Source organism: Cinclus cinclus, chromosome 2 (assembly GCF_963662255.1).
Source record: "Cinclus cinclus chromosome 2, bCinCin1.1, whole genome shotgun sequence".
Classification (NCBI taxonomy): domain Eukaryota; kingdom Metazoa; phylum Chordata; class Aves; order Passeriformes; family Cinclidae; genus Cinclus; species Cinclus cinclus.
This window is the reverse complement of record NC_085047.1, coordinates 44,030,738-44,046,462: the sequence shown is the minus strand read 5'-3', so window position 1 is coordinate 44,046,462 and position 15,725 is coordinate 44,030,738. Positions and strand designations below refer to the sequence as shown.

Below are 15,725 nucleotides of genomic sequence, written 5' to 3'. Positions count from 1 at the left end.
TCCTGGACAGAAACTGAAAAATGACATCATACTGGAGGAATAGGACACAGGGGTTACTTTAGAGATGATTCAGATCTTGTTATTAATTCTCTCTGCTTGGCAGAACGCTTAAAAACTGGCAAGGGAGCGTTAGCATTGCTGGCACAGCCTTGTTACAGCTGCACAGGTAGAGAGAAGTCAGCAAGAAGCTCTTTCCAGCCTGGTGAAAAAGAAGCAGAAAAGAGTACTGGCCCCACATCACAGTGACAAAATCATGTGATAAAAAAAGCAGGTCGAATAAAAAACAGACAAGTGTTCTATCCTACGAGGTTGGCACCACAAAACTGAAGCATGTCATATGTTGATATTTGGCCTCTCTCCATAGCAGATGTCTTTTCCACAGGTCAGGCAGAGAGGCTGAATAACTAATTCAATGGCTAGAAAAATGCTGAGAGAAAGAGAAAAAACCTGGAGATGGTCCAGTATGTAGCACACGTTTCATAAGTGCATGTGTAAGAAAGAGAGATAATCTTCTTCACAGTTCTTTCAGCAGGTGTTTATCCTTTTTTGGCATTGACAGCAAAATTTTGTAGCTACACAGCAGATATGCAGAATAAGATTCCTTTCCACACTTGCAAAGAATAATTTCCCCTTATGTGATTTACAGCTGCTCCAGTCATTCATAGCTGATGTCCTCCTTCTTCAAACAAACACTATGAAAATATTGCTGCTTCTGGAATTTACTAAGAAAAACATCATTTCCAAGTTGTGTCCATAGGAGAGTGACCAAGGAGTTCTATTGGCTTTCTTTAAAAGCTAAGGAAGATGCTTCCCTATGAACACAAACAGAAAAGCCTCAGAAGAAATACTATGTACTGTTTTGATGCTAAGATAATAACAACCATTTAAAGACCCTGAATAAGACAAGGATCAGTGTATAAGCAAGAATTTAAACAATGTCTTTGCTCCCTAAAAAATTTTACTCTGACAAAAGAAAATTTTCTTCCCCTTCTGATATGCACAGAGGAGCGAGGATGTCTGCAAAGACAAAGTCAAAGACACTGTTTTCTCACTGTAGCTGAGGTGAACCCCTTGCTAAAATAGCTGAAGTAGCTAAGGTCAGTAACCACCTTTTATTTAGCCATTTCCTCATGTAATAGCTTGAATGCAGCTCTACAAAAACACCAACTGCTGAAGAAAAGGGTATCTGAGCTCTTACTATGGACAAATCCGAAATTAGACCTGCCCCAGTAACGACACCTCTTGTAAGGACACATGGATTCATAAATCCTGCATAAGCACAGTGTATAGGATCCGTCCTGTGGAACAGAAAAGCTGTATAACATTAGATGTTTAAACCCAGTGGCCCAATTCATTCTCAGTACAGGATGCAGTCAGTAGGTTGTGCTGAGCTGCTCTGAGGATATGACCCTGCATTTCCTCACATGTGAAAATGTTTCTCACATCTCCGATGAATGAATTTACCAACTGTGTTTTCTATTGTCCCGGTTTCTGCACTTACTAGAACAATTCAATGTTCAAAACAAATTAAAATATTGTTTCATATGCTGTACCTTCTTTTAGACAGCTTTGATTTGAAGTGAGCTGCTTTTTTAATAGATCTGTATCACTTTATGCTAAAATAAATAACAAAATGGCAGAGAAGCACACTGTAGTCCACATATTTTGAGTAGATTAGGCCAGTTATTCTGAAAGGGAAATGTACACTTCATACCAGCAACATTTTCCAGTGATCTCTAGCCTTATTAGGCATTCTCAGTACACCCAGAAGAGTAGTGTAAATAAAATACACTGTTTTCTGATGAGCTTTGATGAGCAGATGTTTGGGGTTTTTGTTGATTCATGTCTGGGATGTTTTTAAAACTTTCTGCTTGTGCTCCATTTCCTGTTGAAGGAATTCAGAATGACCCAGAAGAAAAGAGACAATTGTGACTATGTCTGCCTGGATGTCGCCCAGACCAGCAGCTGTGCAGTGGTCACTGCGACGTGCCTGACTTGCAGGAGGAGAAATTATGTAATTTTGTGTTTAGAACTACTTGTGATAATTCATCTTTTGGTACAGATGAAATACTGCACCTCTATGCATTTCCTATTACCATTTGTCTGGAAGCTTGGAAGTGCAGTCGAGATCACAAGATAATACACTTGGTGAATCTCTCCTTTTGCTGTTTGGTGATTCAGGCACGTGAAAACCATAGACATTTTTAGCAGAAGTAAAGTAAGTAAACAAAAACTGGAATTCTTTCTCATTCTAAAATGACTTAGACTAAAAGAAAAAATAATCGACATCTGCTTTCAGGCTTTGTTTTGGGTTTTTGTTTTTTTATGTCTTTTGTTTCATTCAAACTGGAATGTTCATGCATTAAAGACATTGCTAACTATTTGTTCACCCTGAGGCAAAACTGCTTTTTTTTTTCCACTATGACAGCCACAGACTAAATTTAAATCTTATTACATGTTTGTTTTTTCTAAATTTTCAAGCTAAAACCTGTGAGCTATGATAACTGTAAATAGCAGAAATAAAAATAGGTGGCAGTGGGATGCTCCCAGACTATGAAATAACATATAAGAACTGAAAATGGACCCGGCTTACTGGAATGCACTGATAGAACAAGAAAAGGTGGCAAAAGGAGTAGAAGAAGGTATGGAAACAAAGCCAATACAAGTTATCAAAGAGGAAAAGAAAAGCAAAATCAAGGTAATAAATCTGGGCAAATATGTGAAAGCAGCAATGCTGAGGTAGATCCTGAGGTGATTCACAAGATAATGCAACTGAAAATAATTAAAACTCCCTGAAGCAGTGGAAAGGCAAGCAACAGAACAGCTGAGTTTTGGGAAACCCTACCAAAGAAGAATTTCTGAAGGGATAGAAGATAAAGTTTCTGCAGTTCTACCCACGGTCCAGAGATTCAGAACTCGCAAGGAAACAATTCTGATACAGAGGGAAATGGAAGTTCCTCTTCTCACAAGGGGTAATGAAGAGATCACAAGAGAGAAGGTTGCATCAGCTGGGGGGGGGGTTAGGGGATGTTTCACAGAATAATAGAAGTCCTGTGCAGAAAAGCACACAGTGAACGTCACCCTTGGATCCAGAACAGAGTTTTCCATTCTGCCTCAAGATCAAGAGCATGTAGCTGCATTAGGAAATACCTGGCAGAATGCTTTGCTTATTTGAGGAGAAATTGGATGTGAAATCAATCTAGCAAAAGACACAAATGAAAAGGTATATACAATGACTTACTGGTCTTTTAAAACACATTTGTTTAACACTTCAGAAGAAGGATATTATTTTCTCAGTAAAACAATTACTTGATAGAATTAGCTGGGACATTTTTTCTCCAACTCTTTCCCTGAAAAAACAAATATCAAAATGCCCTTCACGGGAAAATGCTGTTTTTTATGAGGTTCCTACTTTGAATAGTTTAAAAAAAAATAATGGCGATGTTGAGAAATACTGGTTTTAATATATTTCTTAATGAGAATGAAAACACAAATTAAGAAGAAAATATAATGTAAAATTACTGCTATTTTTTTTTCAGTAGCACGATTTGAATTTGCAAGATATGAAGATTTTTGATATTTAAATGACTTCAGCTGTTCTGCATCCAGACAAAGCTAGGAGATATTATCATTAGGCATATACACACACACCCTCCCCACACCCACACATATATATAAAGATAAAAATTCATCCACACCCTCAAAAGTAGATTCCACACAAAAATAATTGATAGGTCTTTGATTGGGATAGTACTTATGTTTAAGAGTCAGGTTAATTACCTGCTTTGTACTCTAAATGTAAAATGTTTATAATGTAAATTTAGCAAAGCTGCCTTATTCCCTTATTAAAGATTCTTAAAAAGAGTTTTGAACAATTTGGGTCTATTCGAAACCCTCCTTATCCCATTATATAAAGGAGACCACTTTGCTTTTTACAGGAAGGATATCACTGAAGACAGAGATATCACGAAGCCTTACTTTTATCAAGTTTACTAACATAGTAAACTGTTTCCTTTCTACTTGATTTATTAATACATATCAAATAATTTTATAAGAGGTATCTGCAAACACATTCCTCTGGTATGAGAGACTTCTTTGAATAACACACTTTAACAATGTTGCTTATTATTTTTCCGTGTTTAATACTGGTTTATTATGTTACATACACTTGACATTTTTTATTTAGTTTTCTTATTCTGAGCTCACTACAGAGGAAATTTGGCTCCAATACCTTTTATGAAATAAAATCATGTATTTAGGACCTTCCCAAGCCCACTGTCCCACGCTGACTGGACTCACCCTTAGGAGAGGGATGATCTAGGATACAAGTCCTTACTCCCAGGATAGTTTCTTTATTTTTTCCCAGTGAGAGGTTAACATAATGTGTGTAATTGTTCCAGGGACCTACACTAGCAAACAGTTTTGTATTTACAAGCCTTCTCTTTGGTGGCACTTCCATCATTTATTAATCCCAGATCTTCAAAACCACATTAAATATTCTGCTTGCCATTTGCAGCCGAAGTCACACTGGAACAAAATGTATGCCTCTTGTCCAAAGGAAAACATCCTGCAGCATCCAGGTGTGCATTAATATTAAAATCCACCAAGGTAGTAGTACAAAAAAGGGATTTTGAGACCCCAGGATTAAAGGACCCTTTGGTCTTCTTTCCAATTGCAAAATGTGAAATACCTCAAACATGCATTGCAACTTTGGTAACAGAAGCAGCTGCTAATGCTGTTATCTGTAAATACTAGTGCAGGAAATTCCCTGTACAGAGGCAGAAATAGCATCTGTAGCACTGTGATAAGCAGTCAGTCATTTTAAAAGGATGTCTACACTTCAACCACTCCTTCTGGAATTGACCAAAGACAAATTATTTGTATAAATATGTATGCAAATAGGATTCAGCTGTAATTTATGAGTGAACCACCTAAAATATATTTCATTTACAGGGAAAATGCATCTCAGAATAGTGAACATCTAAATACACTGGAACATGCTTCTTCACAGAAGAAGAAAATGTAGCCCTAAAATCACAGATTGCATAGATGATGGAATGACAGCTCAATCAGCTGAATTAAGAATGTGCAACTCTAGAAATACCTTTGTACACAAACACAGATTTACTCTAAAACAGAATTACCTTTACTTCCTGCTCCAGCTCTGGAGAAGTAACTCACACTATACAAAGGATATATGTCTCACAGGTATGCCAAGGAGGGATCATGAAGAATTAAACTAGCCTTATACATTTTGATTATTTTTTAAACATATTTGATTATTTTTAAAACATTTTTGAACAGGTGCATAAAAATGAAATAGTATGCCTTGATATTTGGAAGTCTATATCTTGTTTATTTATTTTCATTTTTAAAAAGCCTGCTTTATGCTGTATTAAAACTTGGAACATTCATCAACACATAGACAATACTCTCAAAAGACAAGCTAATTTTTCTAACTAAAAAAGCATTTAGAAACAACTTGGCAGAAGTATTTGTTTTACATTCAGCATTAAACTGGCACCACGTCTGGTCTCTGGCAGCACTGACTATGCTCCCCTTTGTTTGCTACCACCCCGTGCGCCAGCACTGAAGCCAACACCTGTGGCCATATAAAAGGCTACGTTCAGCAGCTGCAGGACTCGGATGTCCATACTGAAAGGAATCTCTAAAGCACAAGCATTTGGATGTGTGGCTGGCTTCCTCGTCTGAGTCTTTTCAAGGCCTCCTTTGGTGGTCCAGGCTGCTGGGTGCTGCATCTATCAACTGTCTGCAGTGTTACTACTGACCAGTGTGCAGTGGTGACATTGCACAGCCTCAGACTTAGAAAAGATGCTCTGGGTTATGCTGATGCAAGGCTGTCTTCACTGAAGGCAGTTTTTTTGTCAAACGTGATACCACTGATATAGATTTATGTAAAGAAGGGCAAAGTCTACCCTAAATATTATTATGAAAGCTAAATACTAGTGAACCATAACACAGATTTCTGCTTAATGCTTTGCTCCCTGACAGTAATTTGTTTGATCCACAGAAAAGATGAACACAAGTCCAATCATTGCATATATAAAACACCTCCTCTTATCTGGGACTGAATAATAATAAAATCAGAAATCTGCTCAAAGTTGCTATTTGAAACTCGTAAGAGCAGCTGAACTTAATTCTATTCAGAAAATCTAGAATGAAAATGCCAATACATGAGCTTTTTTTTGAGGAAAAAAGTGGAATGAAGTCACTTTTTTCCTTAACTGCAGCAAAACATCCTTGTGTGGAAAAGCTGTTAAGTAAATGGAAATAGACATTCATAATTACAGACCATACTGTCCCTGCTCTCAAGTAAATACAGAATGTGTGTAAAAACCAGATAAAAATGTCATGTTTTCAGTTAAAGGAATGTATTACATATGCAGGTAACAACAAATTAACTATTCTCTAATTCTCTGATATCATTAGAACAAGCCATTGGAAGTTGCAATGTTATTTATATTTGGATGTTGGAATATGAAAACATATAGAAGTTACAGGCATAATCTTGTATTACACATGTGCAAAACTGAGATAAATGCTACTGAGAAAAGAACTTAGCTATAAGGATTCTACAGTACTGTCACAAACAAATCATTAGAAAGGGCAGAGATGATTCACTGGCATGGCAACTTAAAAAGCGATATTTAAAATTATCATGAGTCTCTTGTCTTCTACATGGCACCCACTAAGAATAAAGGAAGGCAAGTTCTTCAGATTAGCAGTTTATTCCATGTTTTAGGATTTATATATTTCTATATATTTCTATGACATTTGCATATTAGGCTGTGCTCCAAGTTCTGAGTGTTTAGCCAGATGACCAAACACACAGAAAAGTTCTGATGCAGCATAATTTGAGCCACATCTTATATAGAATACCAAAGTCAGGGGACTCATCTGTACACTTGATGATCAACTTTTGATTCCAATACCTACATTTTCTGTTAATTTCTACCTTGATCTAATGTTAAACCATTTCAGTCAGCAAGAGGAGCACTTTTGTTAAATGAAAAATTCTGGAAGCTCTTGGAATATTTTTCACACATAGTAAACTGAATGATGATCCCGTTGATTTACCAGTATTGCTTCTCTTTAGTGGCAATACAAGGGAAAGATGCAAAGTCACAGTATCATTACTAATGTTGATTTTAGGATCCAGATGCATTTCAGTTTCACGTGTGCATTTATTACCTGTGTTTTCAAGCTGCTACCACCTGTGGTGAAGATGAGGATGAGCTGGCATTTTGCTGGTATAATTATTTATGAGCTAACACTGGCAAAACAAAATTTGCTGTAGTCCAATTAATGATGGATAAAGCACACTGCTGTATTTCATTAAAATCATGAAATTTACAGTTATGGATACAGACAACAGTTTGTCATATGACAAACTTATTGAAGTTCTCAAATTCACCGATATTTGACAAAACTTTTTTTTCTGTGTTTTGTGTATCAGTCCAGATTGGCCTGCATTGTTAAATTACAATATAACTTTGGAAAAGAACAAACACAGCAGTAGCTGGATCCCAATATGTGTGACATGATTCACTGCCCACGTAAAAGTGTTTGCTGAAGACAAACAGCTTTTAACCAGATCTAGTGAGGAATATGGAAAAGTTCAAACCTGCATGATGTTAGCAGGTATTGGATACTGTTTTTTCTTACCGATATTTCTTCAATGTCCTGACAACACTGATGTTTATTTCACAGAAGTTTGGGACAAAACTGCATGATGCAAGTAAGAACCTTCCACTGGACCCAGACATGACCTGATGTTTTTTTTTATTATCCGACATTTTGCCAAAGATCAGTAGGATGAAAAATTCATACTGTGGGAATCCTACCAAATTCTTCATGGTGATACTAACGAAAAAAGGGTCTAAGACCAAGTGAATGACTGCAATTGAACAAAGTCAGATTTCCAACATAACGTTCTTTACAATCCAAGACATAACTTGTTTTTCCAGGCCTACCTGTGATATTATTCTAGAAGTTTAGGGAAAGAGTGATGTAGCTTTGGGCTTAACAGTGTTATGCAGAAAACAATAAATAAAGAGCACTTAGTCTCACAACCATTTTTTTTCAGTACTGTATAGTAAGGCCACCTGCAATTTGCTTTTTGTTAGCAACTCTTTGTCCTTTTAACTTATTTTAAAAATAAGAGCCTTGACTCAGTATTTTTATGCACATAAAAATATAAGTTATATGTTTATATCACTACTGACTTTAGTAAGTTTAGCTCTCTCAGTTGAGGTATTGAAATAACTTTACAATTTGCTATTACATTGCCACTACTTTCACTACTGAGACGTGGAAAAAATTCAGAAGTGCAGTAAAAATATTGAGTAAAGCTCGATGTAGGACCAATTCTTCCAGCACCTACAGGCCCAGCTAATGATAACATATTGAGTACCATATCATAATGATAGTCCTTCAACCTGATTTTACAGTGTTTTTATCTTGTTCACTTAGAATGCTTTTGATCTGATTTTTGAATAATAGAATGTACTAAATGTTTTACAAAGGCTATTTATATATAATTGAATAGAAATAATATATTATTGAAAGTTGCTCCATAATAGAAAATTTAGAAAATTGTCTTTTCAGCGTCCCAAGTACTGTGAAGAAGCCATTCCCAGCTTCCTAGAGAAATCATGACAACTACATAAAAAATCCTGAGGGGACATAAGAGATCATCTGAGGTGGATATAGCAAAGCCCATCACCACTGCGGATATTACCAAGTTCTTCAAAACCTCTGAAGAGGTAACAATCTTATCCTAGTAGTAAGAACCTCAACAGCTTATTCTAACCTGACTGAAACATTTTTCCTAGGAACACTTTAAATCTGCCTACATTTTTTTTTTTCTTCTTAAATATTCTTTCTCTTCAGTGGACCCTTGAAACATATCTGTATGTGGTGGTCAGTAATCACAGTGCCATTCCAGCAATGGATCCTTGTGCTACACTTATACTGAAAGCTCTTGTTATAGTTGAAAACAATATTCGGTGCTTTAAAAGGGCAAGGATTTTTTTTTTTTTTTAATATTTTTGATGCTTTCTTTTGCAGTGGAAATCTGTGTGACACAGCAGCATGGCCAGCCAGGTGAGAGCAATATTCAGCTTTCATGTCTCACATGCAACGTTTTTTTGGGTTTTTTTTTTTAAATTTCAGAATAATCTCTACTTCATTGGACACAGTATGGCTTTCTGTACTTACATTACACTTATGGCTCACCTCAACTGAAATATATTCCATGATATTAATTCTGAGACAGTTACTCTGCACTCTGTATCTATACTTGTTCCCTACTATGTTTAGCCTTTATACCACCTTATCACATTTGACCTTCTTGAACTATCTATTTGGCAGATCACTTTGAACCGTGAGCCCTTTTTGTACCACTTATACCTTGGCCAGGCTCAGGAACCCACCAAAGCCTTTCTCCGTGCTGTCACGCGAATTCACCGACAAATCCCTTGTGCCTCACCTGATACCTGCTCTTACTTTTAAAAGATGTTACTAGCAAAAATTTTGGGGCTATGGTATCTACTTTTCAAATTGCCTTGCTATAGTTGAACATCTCTTTTCTATATTTTCTGTGAGAAAGTCAGGACCGAGGCAGTATTGCTGGAGGTACTAATCCTGGATACACCAAAGCTGATGCCTCCTGCTGAGCCAGATGCTCTGCCAAAGCTGGAAATTAGATTAGCCTGATAAACTGATTGTAAATAAAATCCATAATCTCCCTCAAAAAAGGAGGGAAAGCTTTAAATTTCCCGTACCATTATTTGCCTTCTCCAGACATCTTCTGTTCTCTTCTGGGACTCACTTATCCTCCACGAGTTCTTAGAGACAAAAGCCTAGAGATTGCTACTCTGTGTACTGTAGGATTAATTCTAACAGGCCACCAGTACTCGTATAAACCTTCTGCAAGGTTTTGATTGTCATAGAGTTTCAACTTTAAAGGAGTTGCTATCAAAACACTACCCAGAAATGTGGGAAAATTAAATCCACCATGTGCACAGTGAGCTTATTTTCCTCATCTGCAGCTGTAACAGAGTTGACTTTAGGAACATGTATTTAAAAGGAGTGGAGGGCAAGAAAAAAGTACAAGGTACATGAGCAGGTTTACACATGATGCCTAATTTCTATAGAATATAACTATTCTAGAATATACCTAGTCCTTCTCTCTGTTGAAGCAACTTCTAGGCCAGCTGGTAGCTCTACCCTTTGTGCTCCCCACTTTAGTCACGGCCAGGGACTGAAAAATCTTGCTGGGAAACACAGCTGAATTCAAATGGATGCTGACATTTTGTGAAAGAAGTTTCCAGCTTGCTGGCTGCCATTCTCCCTGGTATCCTATGTGTCCCTACACTGCTATACAGCCTTCTGCCACTCTCCATCCTGGGACCCCTCAGCTCTGGGTAACCCCTGCAGTTCAACCAGCAACTTCAGCCATTCCAGCTCTCTATAAGGCTGCACATGGTGTGGAAAACTAACACTGACCTCTTGTAGGCTCAATTCTTGAACCGCTCAAGTCTATATTGGATATTGGCAGTGCTAGGTGAATGGTTGGACTTTACCTTATGGGTCATTTCCCACCTAAATTGCTCTATGATTTTATTCTTAAACAGCTTCTCACATGTCACACAAACTCCTTCAGCCTTCTTCTTTGGTTTCAGGGTCTAAAGTTTTCATTCTGGTGCTAGAAAATGTTGTCACCAGCTAGTGAAATCACACTACAGGCATACTTGTGCTAGGTCAAAAATCCCATGGATTTACAGATACACAGCTCCACTTGATTATATGCCTCTTTTTAAATTAAACACCTCTCAGTCATGATAATAGAACATATATAAACTGAATGTTCTTCTGCTCTACTCATTTGTGGGTTTTTTGTTTTTTTTTTTTCTTAATTCCCTTTAGAGATCACATCAAATATTACCTGAGCTCTTTTTTCCTGCTGGATTTCCCTTTCCTCTGGGTATCTCAAGGAGGCAGGGTTTTTATTCCAGCCCTTTCCTACTATGTTTTGCACAACTCAAATAGATGTTATTCAGACTGCTTTTTCCCCGTCCTGTCTGTGTTCCTGGCACTTTGCTGTTAATATTACTTGTATTAAGCATCAGGTTATAATTGAACCTTTTTAAACCTGGAAGGAGGATAAGAGAAAGAGAAATGTATTGAAACAAAAGTACCCTTCAGGCTTTAGCCTTCCGCATCACTCTTCACTTGCTCACTTTTCCCTGTTAAATAATGAGCTGAATTTTTCTTCATCTTTCTCTTAGGTCTAATGCCCCTTGCAAAACCTGCTCTCCTTTTCCATAATGTCCCCTGCTAGATCCAATTAATTTTGTATTTTTGCCATTTTTCCTAGTATCTTCATTCTGCCACAGGACAGTGATTTTCCAGACTGTGACTTTGGCAGTACATCAGAAAGGCAGATTTAACATAATAGCTGAAGCCTCATCAGAGTTTGTGTGGTCCAAGACTGCTACAGGGTGTAACCCCAAGTGTGGTATGTGGCAACACAGAGATGCAACAAAAGTACGTTCCTGACCTACACTGAAATGTTAACATAGGTAGCTCCAGCATTCAAGACTGGGGTTCTGCAGGGAGCTTAGGGGCTGTCAAAGAGATGAATGGAATGATACAACAGAGAAACCTACCTTGATAATAGGATTTAATTGTTCAGCCCCCAAGAGTGAGCAGCAACTGAATCACATGCAACAGAACCAAGAATCAAGCAGGACAGAAAGGCTGGAAAGCAGGTCTGAAAACAACATTCATTTGTCCACCACTGCTGAAGGTTTGCCCAAGTCTGTTTCATCATTGTAACTTTTGTGAAGGACTTCTGCCTTTTGCAATACTGACATCTGCTAAATGCTTCCTTCTTCACAGACAGCTACTGTGTCAGGTTGGAATTTAGGCTTATTGCTTACCTTCCCCCATAAGAGCTTATTCATAGCTTCCCACTTAAGCAGCAAAGATCAATTTACAAGCCCAGCAGCAAAATGCTGAGGGGGTTCACCTTCCTTCCATTTGCTTTGATGGGGCTGCTCAGAGAAACAGGGAGACATCTGGCATGTAAAGGAATGATCTCCGACAAAATCTGGACAAGGTTAATTTCTGGCCTCACTGACAGAGATTCTGTGACTCAACATTAAAGGTTTTTTTTTTTTTTCTTTTTACAGTTACTCTGATAGTCAGGTGATGCTTACTTTTTAAAAAGCATTATCTCAGGTTCACATTGAAATTTTGTCTTGTGCAAAGACGGTGAAAATTTACTCAACAGTTATGTGTCTTTATAGTACTCTTAATACCAAAAAAATACATTGAATCTTATTTTCTCCTGCATGAAACTGCATCATAAGACCTACTCAGAATTTGAGAGACTACCCAATGCAGCACCTCCTGAATCCAAGCCAGAAAATGTCATGTCTTTATCAAAGACGTGCTGATGACTTCAGAGTGGCCAAGTTCAGTGCCATAAGAATTAATTATTAACCATGTTGTTATAGACTCTGTTCTGAAACTGTCCTTGGTGCGATATCACCTGCTCAAAAATGATGTTTCAATCTAATTAAGTGTGTGAATTTAGACGAGAAAGGTTGTGCAGGTTGTGCACGTCTTTACTTAACAATCTGTTGAACTTTTAAGACCACATCTGTAATTCTGTACTTGTTTTCTTGTTACCCATTACTATATCTTGTGTAGAAATACTTTAAAATTCTGCTATATTTTTCTCTTTCCAGTTGACTAATGCATTCTATAATGCTTCCCAGAACCTCCTTCATGAGTCCAGCAAGCATTAAAAAGTATATTTAGTAAAAAACAACAAACAAATATGAAACAATACAAATTCTTTCATTTTCTTCCATTATTAATTTTGATTCAAATTCAGATATTTAGGCAGCATATCAAGGTAAAAGCTCACCAAAATGTAGTGCTTATATGTATGAGAAAATTAATTTTTACAGCCGTATTCAAATAATTAAATAATTCCCTATTTCTTCTGTAGAGTAATTATACTGGAATAAAGCCACTTTAATTCTGGAATAGACTGACCACATGGGAAACTATATTGAAACAGCTATAGTAAAATAATTATTTGACTACATCTATGCTATTTGCTTCCCCCCAAAAGCAAGTCACCAACATAAAAATCTTGCCTCTTTTGCAGAAGCTCAGCTAAGCTGTTTCAGTCCTATTGCACAAACAAAGACTTTGCCAGCAGAATGAACATACAAGTCAAGAGAACAGCCTTGATCTCTCAGTTCTTCACTGAGTGGTGACATACAGAGATGCACTTACAGTTTACCACTTAAACAGTTATGAGATACACTGGGATGTGGAATGGAGACCATGGGCAGAAAAATACAGCCTCTTCTGTAATTAACTATACATTTTGTAAGAGTGTAGTCCATCACAAAGATAACTCCAGCTGAAAGGAGTAGAAGATAGGCTGTGGCAGCACTCCCTCCCTCTCTGGCCTGTGGATACATCGTGCCTGGCAGGTATTGCTTCTGACCTCCAGTACTCTGGCACAGCCTGAGGGCAGAGCCTTACTCTGCCTTGACCTTCCAAAGCTTGGAAGTCCCACAGGCTCACTCTCATCCCAGCGTACACCAGTGCAGATGCAGAGAAGTGGCTGTTCCTCTCCACTTCTTTGTACTGCTGTCACTTGGGAAGTGAATTGAACAGAGAACAGAGCTGTAACATTCTGCTTATTGAACTGTGTTTTTATTTCACTACTATTAAAGATTTTAGTATTCTAGACTTAAAGCACAGGCTTTGGCTGGTCGATTACATACTATGTGAATCCAATACCCAATTTTTGCAGACTAAGGAGTTCTTCCTTCTGCTGCACAGCTACTCAGTCAGAGGTATTTCACCTCAAAGGCCCTCTAAAATTTGGCTCCCCAAGCTCCCGACAGGTCATAAAAGTTCACAGCTCTTGCAAAAGACATTTGAACGGTGGAGATAAGGAAGCTGGGTCACAGCTTACCTCGGTCTGTGTCGTAGAGGAAAACAAAGCGGTTCCATTCATAATGATCCAGCAAGCTCAGGAGGGCTCCCCGCAGGGACGGCCGCAGCTGCAGCACGAACTGACTCTCACCCTCCGTGGGGAAACTTGGCGTGATGAGGGAGATGTGCAAGGCGCTGCAGAATGAGGTCAAGGTATGTACTGATCTCTTATCGTATAGTCCAAAAATGGCAAAAACTCCTCTAGAATACTGGGAGCAAACTGAAACAAACAAACAAACAAGCAAACAAACAGAGTTTAAGTAGTGACCAACTCTGTAAACATGAACTTTCACATTCCAACGTCACCAAATTTTTAATTTGAAGATTTGCAATTCTGCCTGTACAGTTACATCCAATTTTCACATGTGTTTTATTCTGGAAACCAATAAATAAATAGCTAAATTACATGTCATGACCTTCTGATCCTATTAATAGAATACTAAACTATTGATAGTGGTTTTTCTCTAAAATAAAATGTAAAATGAATAATGTGTTTTTGCATACCAGTGGAAAAAACCCATAGCTCTACACAGTATCAGGCATTGAGCATTTCCATTACCTTGAACTGAAAAATGTTCATGTTCTGAAATGTGAAAATTATCCAAAAAATGTTACTGACCTCGCAAGTGAAATTTTGACATTCTGAACAGTAACAATGTAGAACCTTTGCTCCCTTTTAAGCAGGATGCCCTGGTGGTACGTTAAAACTCTTCTAGAGACATTGAGTAAAAACCTACTTCATGAAAAATCTCCTGGACTTTAAGGGGGCAGTTTAAGTAAAACACAGTAAGTCAATGTGATCTGACTTTTGCCCAAATCCTTTTCTTTCTATTCTGTGCTAACTGAAAACCAGAAAATAAATGACCTGAATATTTATTCTGAGTTTTGATTTGCTCTTGGACTCATATAAGACATAGGGAAAGACTTCAATTGATTTCATCAGACTGGGTAAGGACTTAACTGATCTCTGCACATAAAAGTAGGCATGTGAGTATTTTCTTGAGCAATTACTGCATTTCTATCAGTTCATAAAGGGACTTACAAAAAAAATCCCATATTTTTGAAGCACAAACCAAGATAATAGAAACTGTGTGATCATTATTAGTGTTACCTCTCCCAGAATCACAAAACATGAAGAAAGAAGCAGTCAGGGGATCGCCATATCTCCTATGCTTTTCTCTCAGTATTTCCTATGCTCTCCTGTTGCAGAACCTCTTTTCTCACAGTCCATTCTTACATGTTGCCTAAACATGGGAAAACTTAAGACACCCTCCCACCAGCCTGAAGTTCACAGTCATTCTGTATGTACAGCACACTCAGGGTACAATGTACACCCTTAGCAAATTCAAATCACTTCAGCTTTATTTTTTTTCATATTACATTTACTGCATAAAGAGCTGAAAATACAAATTGTGCATTTTTCTCCAAAGGTTTGGGTGATTTACCCAGTTCTGATGCCAGAACTGGAGTAAGTACCTTGAGGGCAGTTTTATGATTTTATGTTCTCCTCCACTGTTATGACTCCCATCCTAATGATTTTTATAGCCAGATTTTATATCAATAAAGCGTTTTCAAAGGTTTTCTTCCTTTATCTAAATTCACCTTCAATATATGCATCTCTTACAAACCCTCTTAGTATTTTCTTTGCTGGACCACACAAAACAGATTCCCAT

The 15,725-nt window shown here is 37.6% G+C and overlaps 1 protein-coding gene across 4 annotated transcripts in view; it reads right to left on the bottom strand.

Annotated features, from left to right (window-relative positions):
* The window catches only part of GRIA4 (glutamate ionotropic receptor AMPA type subunit 4), a 216,573-nt gene that overhangs the window by 131,506 nt on the left and 69,342 nt on the right, over positions 1-15,725 (bottom strand). For all 4 annotated transcript variants that reach the window (XM_062514597.1, XM_062514599.1, XM_062514592.1 and 1 more), the window contains exon 3: positions 14,033-14,272. In XM_062514597.1, the coding sequence (XP_062370581.1) occupies positions 14,033-14,272 (240 nt within the window). The remainder of the gene's footprint in view (positions 1-14,032; positions 14,273-15,725) is intronic.